This window comes from Conger conger, chromosome 5, assembly GCF_963514075.1.
Source record: "Conger conger chromosome 5, fConCon1.1, whole genome shotgun sequence".
NCBI lineage: Eukaryota > Metazoa > Chordata > Actinopteri > Anguilliformes > Congridae > Conger > Conger conger.
In genome coordinates this window covers 64664310-64676866 of record NC_083764.1, presented here as the reverse complement: position 1 = coordinate 64676866, position 12557 = coordinate 64664310, and the positions used below count along the sequence as shown (strand labels likewise).

The 12557-nt window shown below is 49.4% G+C and overlaps 1 protein-coding gene across 1 annotated transcript in view; it reads right to left on the bottom strand.

The window, feature by feature from the left end:
• tcf3a (transcription factor 3a) overlaps positions 1-11831 on the bottom strand; it is a 43092-nt gene extending 31261 nt beyond the window's left edge. Inside the window, 2 exon segments of the mRNA XM_061243208.1 lie at positions 2935-3036; positions 11293-11831. Coding sequence (XP_061099192.1) covers positions 2935-3009 — 75 coding nt within the window. The 5' untranslated portion in view covers positions 3010-3036; positions 11293-11831.
• Between the last annotated feature and the right edge of the window lie 726 nt (positions 11832-12557).

Here is a 12557-nt window from a genome sequence, read left to right as displayed (position 1 = left end):
GAGGGGAGGAGTCTAAACAGCTGGCCAGTTAGAGTGGAGTTCACATGCGATAGTCCTGCTGACTGCACTAAGACCGAGTGGTTTAAAATGGTTTCAACAGCTGTGTAAAGCCGGTGTGTGTGTTCCTGGTTGGACTGGGGTCGAGAAACGCTGGAAAACAAAAGGAGATTTGGTCCATGACGACCTGATGGCTAATTGCCAAAGCTCAGGTGCCCCAGTGCGGAAAGACCAGTTTTCACCGTGCGAGGGAGAAGGCTTTCTAAAGGACCTTGCGCAGAAGGTGTTGGCGGAAGAAGGAACAGCATTAATATTTCACAGGCGAGGTGTGGGGAGTGCCAACATCATCACCAGGCCTTTCACTGTACAGGGCCGCCATGTTGGCTCTATGTGGGGGCCGGTCACACTCCCGCTCAGAGCCGCCATGTTGGCTCTATGCGGGGGCCGGTCACACTCCCTCTCAGAGCCGCCATGTTGGCTCTATGCGGGGGCCGGTCACACTCCCGCTCAGAGCCGCCATGTTGGCTCTAGGCGCTAATGCAGCGCTCGCTCGGAGAGGGAGGTAGGCATTACATTACTGGCATTTGGCAGACGCTCCTATCCAGAGCGACAAACAGTTGATTAGACTAAGCAGGAGACCATCCTCCCCTGGAGCAATGCAGGGTTAACGGCTGTTATTGTGGCTACACCGGGATTAGAACCACCGACCCTTGCGTGTCCCAGTCCTTTACCTTAACCACTACACTACAGGCCGCCCACAGTGGGGGCCGGTCACACCTGCTCAGAGCCGCCATTTTGGCTCTAGGCACTAACGCAGCGAGTGACACACTGTCCGAGGCAGACAGTGGGGCCGGTCACACCTGCTCAGAGCCGCCATTTTGGCTCTAGGCACTAACGCAGCGAGTGACACACTGTCCGAGGCAGACAGTGGGGCCGGTCACACCTGCTCAGAGCCGCCATTTTGGCTCTAGGCACTAACGCAGCGAGTGACACTCTGTCCGAGGCAGACAGTGGGGCCGGTCACACCTGCTCAGAGCCGCCATTTTGGCTCTAGGCACTAACGCAGCGAGTGACACTCTGTCCGAGGCAGACAGTGGGGCCGGTCACACCTGCTCAGAGCCGCCATTTTGGCTCTAGGCACTAACGCAGCGAGTGACACTCTGTCCGAGGCAGACAGTGGGGCCGGTCACACCTGCTCAGAGCCGCCATTTTGGCTCTAGGCACTAACGCAGCGAGTGACACTCTGTCCGAGGCAGACAGTGGGGCCGGTCACACCTGCTCAGAGCCGCCATTTTGGCTCTAGGCACTAACGCAGCGAGTGACACTCTGTCCGAGGCAGACAGTGGGGCCGGTCACACCTGCTCAGAGCCGCCATGTTGGCTCTAGGCACTCACACAGTGAGTGACACTCTGTCCGAGGCAGACAGTGGGGGCCGGTCATCTACAGTGTCCCTCATGTGGTTACGTCATTTGGGCGTAATTTGGGGTAATTTCATTGGTCTATGCATTGTTGACGTCGTATCACGTTCTGCCGTTTAAGTATCACTTAAAGGTACAATAGGTATTTCGGACTTCTAACGGCCAAGAGAGGAACTGCAGCTACAAACACCCTCAATCCACAACACTGTTCATACCTCCCACCTCTCTGTGAACGCGCTGACATTGAAACGCCATTGGCCGAGGCAATTAGAAACAATGAGCTTGAATTATTGTACAGCTGTGCAATGTTTTGGCACAGAGTGTCGGTCCGTCAACTGCGCATTTTGAAAGCCGAATTCAAGGAGGATAAACACAGAGTCAATATGCCAGTGAGCCTCTCTCAACGATAGGAAGGGATTTACAATGGTCTCGTAACAATGTTTAAACAAAGATTTTACCTATCGTACCTTTAAATACCCCCCGTGTAGGGACAGTAAATAATGCATTAATGAACCGAATGGCCCTTCAGGAGTCTGAGTTCTACACTACGGGCACTGACAGTGACTCAGGCATCGCCCGGGGGGCCTGCTGACAGAGACTGAAATACCCGAGAGCGCGGCAGGTTACTCAATCTCAATAACGGGCCGGGTACAGTCATGCCGGGTCCTTTATTTTTGGCCGTGTAAGATAATCGCGGGCGATGCACAGCTCACGGAAGCGGTAACTCAACCTCGGCCAATCGCAGGCCAGCGCCAGGTCAGGTGACCTGCGGGCTTTGTGGGAACAGAATGCCGGGTTTTCACTGGACGGGCTCGGGGGGGGGGGGGGGTGGGGGGTGGGGGACCTGACGGTGAGGTGAGGAGGTTTTATTCTCTCTTTAATCGGGCTGTCGCGGGAGGAACGCGATACGAGCGGAACGCCAGCACGTGAGCGGAGTGCGCCCACAGGACGGGACAGAGGCACACGGCCACTGGAGCCAGACGCGCCTGACTCACGCCCGGAAACCAGGCCAGGCCCCGCGCTCCCCCCCCCAGCTCTGACTCCCTGTGCCCGTGCAAACACAGGCACGAGCCATCACTTATTCTGATGGAGCTCTCCCAAAGAAGCTCGGGTACAGTGCGTCCAAAATATTAAGGGACATTTCAAACGGGGAAAAGTTCAACGGTATTTATGGAGGACATTCATGGAAAACAGTGAGCGTTTAGTTGAAGATCTTGTTGGTGTGAGACCGCACAGAAAAACAAAAAGTGATCATAAAAAATGAAAAAAAAACATACCCACCCAACACTACGGCACAGTAAGGTTTTACCAGACCATAAAGTGGGCGGAGCTACCATATGACACCTTTTGATTCGCTCAGCGCAAGTCAGTGATTGACATCTCACTGTAGCTCCACCTACTTCAGACCCCATGACAGGGAGACCCCAGACCTCCGTCCGGCTACTCAAGGCCATAAAAAAGCACCCCCCCAGCCAGGTGACCCCTGACCCCCGACCCCTGACCCCGTCCTCCATCTTACCGCGCTGAAATCCAGCAGGTCGCTCAGTTCCTTGTCTGTCCCCACCGGAGCCATCCGTTCCTGTTGCGGGTTCATCCCACTGGGTGTTGGCCAATCAGTACCCTGCAGGGCAGATTCAGGGGTGGGGGTGGGGGGGGAGAAACAACATTTTTTAAGAAAAGAGCACAGTGACTATTCCCACAGCCAGACTATTCCCATTCTCACAGCCAGACTATTCTCACAGCCAGACTATTCCCATTCACACAGCCAGACTATTCCCATTCTCACAGCCAGACTATTCCCATTCTCACAGCCAGACTATTCTCACAGCCAGACTATTCCCATTCTCACAGCCAGACTATTCCCATTCTCACAGCCAGACTATTCCCACAGCCGGTAAAACAAGCAGGAACAGGGGCCTTCCTTTCAGGGCTTCAATATCCATAAAACTCAGCGCATCCTTGAAGAGCTTTTAACCGTTTTAACCGGAGAAAATAATAAAGTGCGAGCTGCAGTACATTTAACGGTCAACGCTCAACGCTCAACGCTCAACGCTCAACGCTCAACGCTCAACGCTCAACGCTCAACGCTCAACGCTCAACGCTCAACGCTCAACGCTCAACGCTCAACGCTCAACGCTCAACGCTCAACACTCAACACTCAACACTCAACACTCAACACTCAACACGACGACCGCTTGCGTAACATTCACTATCCTAAGGCAAGGGCCAAGCACACTGCTGAACAGCAGACTCGCAGGGCACCAGAACTGCAGAACTGAGCGCTCCAGACCAACACTCCGCAGACAGGCTGAGGGGGACGGCCAGGCAGCTCCTGAACCACATTAATACCACAAGGCTCGGCCCGTTTGAGAATCTATTCATGCGGGCCACGATACGTACTAAACCAGCGATTTCCGCACGCACACATGCATCACCTGCTTCCCAGTTGTAAAGCTGCCACTAAGTCTAAAGTGTTTGGTTTAAAAAGTTATATACCCGTTTCCTTCACAAACATCCCTCACACTAATTGGGATAGAGAGGGAGAGAGAAAAAAACCACAAACACTTAAAATAGTGTCATTTGCATAAAGCAAAGCATCTCATTACACCTTCGTTTGAGATTTCCACAAGTGACTGGTTGCCATGGCTGCAGCGGAGGCCCACGGCCAATCAGGAGGCAGGAGCAGCCAAACTGAGGAACAGAGTTGCAGAGACGCTGGTGCACATGGCGCTGTGCACGTCAAACAACAACAACACGCCAAACAACAACACGCCGAACAACAACACGGCACCAGCAACACGCCAAACAACAACACGCCGAACAACAACACGGCACCAGCAACACGCCAAACAACAACACGCCAAACAACAACACACCAGGCAACAGCAACACGGCACCAGCAACACACCAGGCAACAGCAACACGGCACCAGCAACACACCAGGCAACAGCAACACGGCACCAGCAACACACCAGGCAACAGCAACACGGCACCAGCAACACACCAGGCAACAGCAACACGGCACCAGCAACACGCCAGGCAACAGCAACACGGCACCAGCAACACACCAGGCAACAGCAACACGGCACCAGCAACACACCAGGCAACAGCAACACGGCACCAGCAACACGCCAGGCAACAGCAACACGGCACCAGCAACACACCAGGCAACAGCAACACGGCACCAGCAACACACCAGGCAACCGCAACACGGCACCAGCAACACGCCAGGCAACAGCAACACGGCACCAGCAACACACCAGGCAACCGCAACACGGCACCAGCAACACGCCAGGCAACAGCAACACGGCACCAGCAACACACCACGTTTACTGAAACTCTGTGTAAATGTTCTTCATATGTTCAACAGAAAACATGCAAAACATCAGCCCCATTGGACTCAGTTCCAGAGATATTGGCCCCAAACCTCATGGGGAGCACTGACTGCAGCACTGAGGACATTTTAAAAACTTTCATTTTAAAAGGTAACTGGCCCTTTAAAAAAAAAAAAAAAAATTGAAATTAAAGGTTTTTTTTTGGTGAAGTAGGTGGGCATTTCCCACAGGTGAAGGCAGCAGCTTGAGCCCCCCCCCCCCCCCCGCCGCCCCACAGTCTGAGGGACTTATTCAGTCTAACCACAGTGCGCTGCGCTCCATCGAAAAGCCACATCAGGCAGCTTTCATCTTCAACTTCATCTCTCAACGAGCAGCGCGTGGGAAACCAGAACGAAATAACCCTTGCAACAGGGAGATATTGAGTCTGTATGAATACGTAGAGTTAAGGATAAAATGTCACAAGACTCACCGAGATTAAGGTTAAAAAATACACCCACAGCCCTAATTCGGCAAATCATTATACCAACTGTGTGATCAAGATCTGTGGCAGGAATAAGGCAAAAATTAAGATTATCGAAAGAGAGACAAACTTTCAAAGCTGGAAACACACATTATTCCCTATTCCATGTCTATTTTCTCATCAGTATTCCTGCTCAGTCAATAAATTACCTGTCAAAATGTCGGGTAAACCATAAAAATTAAAATACAAAAAGTCCATGTGGAACATTTTTTTCATTTGCATAAGAAAGGGGGAAAAACTCCACTAAAATCTCACTGGGTGCTGCTCCAGCAGATCAACACACTCTCTAAAACCAGCAAAAAAAAAGACATCTGCAGACACTGCGGCCCTCCAGGACTGGAGTTAAACCTGCAGACACTACGGCCCTCCAGGACTGGAGTTAAACCTGCAGACACTGCGGCCCTCCAGGACTGGAGTTAATCCTGCAGACACACCGGCCCTCCAGGACTGGAGTTAAACCTGCAGACACTGCGGCCCCTCCAGGACTGGAGTTAAACCTGCAGACAGACACTGCGGCCCCTCCAGGACTGGAGTTAAACCTGCAGACACTGCGGCCCTCCAGGACTGGAGTTAAACCTGCAGACGCTGCGGCCCTCCAGGACTGGAGTTAAACCTGCAGACGCTGCGGCCCTCCAGGACTGGAGTTAAACCTGCAGACACTGCATGTGCAGGTGCATGTTCAGCATTTAAAGCACTCGATATAACTACAGTGCGCACACACACACACACCTTCCTTTTGTGGCCTGAATTGCCTACAATTGTCAGCAAAACTACAAAACCCAGGAGACACTTCGGCAGCTCTCCCACTCTCCAGTATGGAATAAGGTTCTCACTGAATAAATAAGACAAACAGTCCTGGCTGAGGTCAGCGCCAGCCCAGCCCGCCCCCCCCCCCTCCCCCCCCAAGCCGCACTCCTAGAGGAAGCACACCTGGGTAAGTGTGTGGGGGAGGGGGGGGGAACAACAACATTTTTTCACATCTTAAAAACATCCAGGTGGAGTCAGAGAGGGCCGTTAAACTAAGGACTTACTGTTGCTGCACGCAATAACCTCACATCTCAGAGGGGGGCAACACCCAAACACTCATCTGCCATCATGTCAGAGCTGCTGAACTGAACAATAATAATAATAATAATAATAATAATAATAATAATACTACATTTCATTCCTATAGCGCCTCAAACCTAAAGAAGACCGCACAGATCACAGGATAACAGCCACGTTCTCAGCCCTGAGGCTCGCAGAAGACCTCAGATCTCCTCTCTTCAGAAGCCAGCCGCCATAACCGCCACGGAGCAGGTGTGAGCGTGGTCAGCCGATCGGCAGCCTCACACGGCAGCGGGCGACGCGACGGTGCGGTCCTCATGTTCGACGGTGCGGTCCTCATGGTCGACGGTGCGGTCCTCATGGTCACGCCCGCAGCCAAGGCGGTCTCATTACGGGCACCAGGCGGGCGAGATGCGCGTTCACACCGCCGTTTCCGTTCTGGTTCCCCAGCGGTGCAATGACCGGCCTACCACTGTCAGGACAGCAGAATCTCCCCCCCCCTTATTTTGATGCAGACGAAGAACACACACCTTTTCAGGCCCTATCTTAGTCCTCCCTCCTGAGACCTGGGACCCACCTCACACAGAACATGGGAACCACCTGATACAGTGCAGACCCACAGTTTAAGCAGCACTGTGTTTGATAAAATGTGGAATTATTATTATTATCAAAAAAATTTTAAAGCAGGGAAAATTTGGACCCTTTATCCACTGTCCACCCATAGCAGTCACAGGAGGGGAACAGAAACATTTAAAAATCAAAGAAACCTTCATGCCATCTCACAGGACTGCAAAGACCCAAATGAAAGAAACCACACATATGGGTCACGGCCAGAAGCGATGAAGCAGGAACAGGAAGTGACATCATCACCGCCGTTCTGTCGGGTATTTCTGGGCTAAAGGTTCGCATCCTCCCGCCAGAATGCCTCCGAACGGTCCAAAGGGCCGCAATTTCCCCCGGGGCCCGACAACACAAGCCTCTGTGATGAAGCTCATCCCACACACACTCTCACACACTCTCACACACTCTCACACACTCTCACACACTCTCACACACTCTCACACACTCTCACACACTCTCACACACTCTCACACACACTCTCACACACACTCTCACACACACTCTCACACACACTCTCACACACACTCTCACACACACTCTCACACACACTCTCACACACACTCTCACACACACTCTCACACACACTCTCACACACACTCTCACACACACTCTCACACACACTCTCACACACACTCTCACACACACTCTCACACACACTCTCACACACACTCTCACACACACTCTCACACACACTCTCACACACACTCTCACACACACTCTCACACACACTCTCACACACACTCTCACACACACTCTCACACACACTCTCACACTCACTCTCACACTCACTCTCACACTCACTCTCACACTCACTCTCACACTCACTCTCACACTCACTCTCACACTCACTCTCACTCTCACACTCACTCTCACACTCACTCTCACACTCACTCTCACACTCACACTCACACTCACACTCACACTCACACTCACACTCACACTCACACTCACACTCACTCTCACACTCACTCTCACACTCACTCTCACACTCACACACACACACACACTCACACACACACACACTCACACACACACTCTCACACACTCTCACACACACTCACACACACTCACACACACTCACACACTCACACACTCACACACTCACACACTCACACACTCACACACTCACACACTCACACACACAGCATCATTCATTTTAATTAACTACAATCTCTCTGAATATGGCATAACGATTGCTCTTAAAAGGTACAATAGGTAAATTCGGACTTCAAACAGTCAAGAGAGGAATAGCAGCAACAAACACCCTCAAACCACAACACTGTTTATCCCTCCCTTTCTCTGTGAACGCGCTGACATTGAAACGCCATTGGCCGAGGCAAATTGAACCAATTTAACCAATAAGGTTGAATTATTGTACAGCTGTACAATGTTTCGGAGCCGGCCTGTCAACTGCATATTTGTAAACCCGAATTTAAGGACTATAAAAACAGGCAGAGGGTGAGTCAACATGTCAGTGAGCCTTTTTCAATGATAGGAAGGGACAGAATGGTCTTGTAACAATGTTTTAACACAAATATTACCAATTGTACCTTTAACAGCGCACACACACACACACACACACACACACACACACACACACACACACACACACACACACACGCATAGACATACATGTAGAGCCTTTTGAGTGTTTACTGTTGTTGGTAGTTTCACGTGTTCGGATACCCGTTTTACTAGTCAAAGCACCACTGTGAAATGTTATGCTTTCGACGTTCTACCAATAACCCGCGGCCAAGTAAAAAGGCCGCAGAACATCCGCTGCAATGTGAAAGCCAAGCGCGAGCTGGATGTACTCATCTTGGAGCTGCCCCGAGTTCGAACCTGATGACGTCACTACGCTACCCTAAACTCAAGTCAAGGAATAACCCAGCGAGGATATTCAGATTTGAGGGAATCCGACAGTCCAATCAACTCCGACAGAAGAAACGCAGGGATATTAGGGATTAGGATTACAAGGGAGGGGGGGGGGGCGGGGATTATAACGGAATATCCATGACAACAGCCGCGATGTAACCTATATTCACCTGTGCGTACAATAAGCAAAATGTTCCCAAATTTAGTTCTGGAATAGCTCAGAATAGCTTCCCGCACAGCTACGTATTAATATAGAATGACGGATAAGGTGCTGCCAGAACCCCGAGAAACCTTGGTAACCGGTCATTTTGTTTATCCGGACGCCGTAACACTGAGTCACCAAAAAAGAGGAGGGGGGCAGACTGGGAGGGGGAATTAAGATTTTAATACTTCCTCCTGTTGGGTCACAGAGCGGTGCGAAGATCTGGAATTTCTTCTTTTTTGCGTGTGTGAAGGGGGGGGGGGTGTGAGTGTGGGGTGTAATCCATTTGGCATCATTTTAATTTGCCTTCTTACCCCTTGTAATTAGGCAGAGGGTAATAACTAATATTAGCCTATACGGATAGGGTCATGTTACCTTCACCGTAGATTGAAGCCTACTTTGACAGAGGCACGATCTCTACCACCTAAATTTTACCGGGAAGGGCTAACCCCTTGTTACCCTGGATCTAACCAAATGTAATTCTTGTGAAAGCAAATCACCGTTCATACATTTCGCTGGGGTCTACGCGCACCTCCTCTGACCCAGTCTCGGTTGCCATTTTCCGGCTAACCAGGCCCAGTCATAACCGTCGTTTTATCAATTCATCCAACCGCAATGACACACCGGCACCAATAGCAGCCGCAGTTCATTCTACTTTCCTACATGGAAATACCGATATTCAGAAGCAACAAATGTCCTCGCTATGAGTAGCCTAGTTTAGCATACTTCCTATACAATTCCCCCGCAAAAAAACACGTTAAACGAAATGAAACAGAGGCCAATGTGTTTCAATTGTAGTCTAAAAACGTGAATCGTAAATAAAAGTTGTGAAGCCTATAACGTACATTTCCATACTTTTCCTCACTCGATTAAGTCAAGTGTCGGTCTAGGCAACCATATGAATAAAACAATTTAATAAAAAATAGCCTGGTGCATGAAAACGTGGCCTATCAAAGTGCTGTATTAAAACTACACTAGTAACCGACAATGCCATAGCGCTAAAATCCATTGGCTTTCAATATGCAATGTTCGGGGAATTCTTGCGGTTTCAGGTGCAACAGTTGCTTTTTTTGTGGGGTTTTTTTAATCGCTAAAGAAAATTGTCTGGGGCGCCTCTGTTGCGTGGAACGAAGATCCGTCCTCAAAGTGGATCGTCTCGTATTTGTTAATTGTATTGAAAATCATCAATTGAACACCCTTTCAACAACCCCCACTCCCGGCTTCCCCGTCTCAAACAATGTAAATATTCATTGCCGGCCAGTAAACGAACTCGTATCAACCCCGTCGCAGACTCGAATCCAAAAACTAGCGAAACCGCAGCGCTAGTCATAGTAACCAGGGTGCGGAACGGTGTTTTGCCACAATTACCAATTCCATCTGCTTGTGTTCGCTTTAGCCATGCGACACTGTGATTGGGGTCTTCGCAATCACCATACTTGCCGCACAAAGGGGGGGGCAAAAGCCTGAACTAAGTTTATGGCGAAAGGACAGCACACAAATACGCACGGCAGCAAGCGAAACGATTCGACGCGAGCATGACTAACGTTGGTTATGGCAGCCCTTTGCAGAAACAATCTACTCGAGTCCCCACATCTGTCGAATTTTATGGGGGGTTGTGTGAGAGGGGGGGGGGGGGGGAGGAGGAGGTGGAAGGAATTTCCTGCCAAACGACCAATAAACAAAGTAAATTAATAAGGGCTAGAGGACTAACTCGACGGGTTTTTAGAGGGAGCATGGAAATGAAGAAATCAAACCACAACACCACAAGTCATTGAAAAACTGCCCAAGTCTACTTTTCTCCCTCCACTCAAAAAAACAGACTGATAAATGGGGGAGGAGGGGGGGGGGGGGCGTAGCGAAAAAGTGCAACTGTATACTCCCAAAATACAAGTTTTGCGCTTAAAACTAACTCGCCAGCAATGCAGCTACACACGCGCCAATGATAAGGTTAACGCTGGGAGTAGCTGGCCGAGCGCAAACGCGCCGCATAAATGCAGTTTGGGCAACTTCATACTTACTTAGGAACTTATCAGCGTCCTGAAAAGTGAACAAAGGAGCGGCTTCCCATAAGGTTTGGCGGAGAGACCACCTCCGGCACGCTCCGCACGCTCACCCAGACAAAAACTCCCAACATCGCCCCGCTTTATCCAAACACACATTTCCCAAAAACTTTAGTACTTTCATGCAAAAGTTTTAAAGTGTTTTTTTTTTTTACTCATTCGAACACATCATTAATCTAAACTGCTAACTGTGCAAAATTGAAGCGTGTATATTTACCTTTTTTTCTTTTTTCTTTTTTTTCAAATGTCTGGCATCCAACAGTTAAAAAAGATAGGGTGTCCTATAGGAAAAACATAAACTTGAAGATAATTTCCCACCAGCGTTTCAAAGGCGGCGGAGAAGCGAGCGACAGTATCTTCTTTTCTCCGTCGCTCTTGGTGTGTTACACAATCCACGTCATTTAACGAAAAGCAATCTTGCTGCATCCAAACAAACTCTACAAATCGTACGCGTCTCTTTTTGTCGCTACATTTGAAACCATTTCATCCTTCGAGTAGACATCTTAACAACCTCCACATTGTCAGTCCTAAAACGGTATCCCTCCGCATGAACTAAGGACGTTACGCCAATGGTGTCCAATTTCAACTGGCCACAATAAACCTCGCTATGTTTTCGTTCAGACCTCCAACAATATTATAATACGTAGCCGGCTTAATAATTAATATCCTTGTGTCCTTTAGGCGCGTAATAGGATGACAGTTTTCTCGTACGTCCAGACCTTAAGTACTAGGTCTGTTTGCGGAAGAAGACAACAGAAAAATGAGCGGCGAGTGAGCAGGAGTAGCACGAGATGGAATGATAAGCCCGCAAGGGGACGACCAATCAGGCGGCAAGTAAGTTTGACGAACAGGCGTTGTAGCCAGTAATATATCGCTGGGGTTTATTGTAGCCCAGCCCTCTTCTCGCTCGCTTTACCCCTGTGTGTTTAGCGAGGCTGGTAAAATACGGAGGGGGTGTTGAGATAGTATTAATGTCGTGGTTAACGTTTCCTACCGCAGTGTACACACGACGTGAATTCTATTACAGCGTGAAAACACTCAACTAAATTCTCATGATTAGTTATTTTTGCATTACTAACGTTGAGGCTATAAATTAAATTATCCAGTTAGGATATGGACAATTTTAAGTATGGCTACGATGTTATAGAAATCCAAGCAGTTAGTTGAATACCAGGCACCCGACTCTATATTCTGGTAATGTGTTTTATTCTGTAATTGTGAAAAAGTTTTTTGCCGTTAGCGCGGTTTGGATTGTCACTGGTAAGAAACCTCTCTCTAGGAAAAGAGTATGAACGACCATTCTGTCGCAACTGGGAAGAATCGCGGTTGAAAAATAAATGCAGTGACTGACCACCGTTAACAAGACCAGATTAAGCCTTGCCCGATAAACAGAAGTGTTTTTTTAGGCTAATGGCTGCAATTATGCATGTAAAACACAATAAATGACATGACCGGAAATGGGGGGTAACAGCATTCAACAAC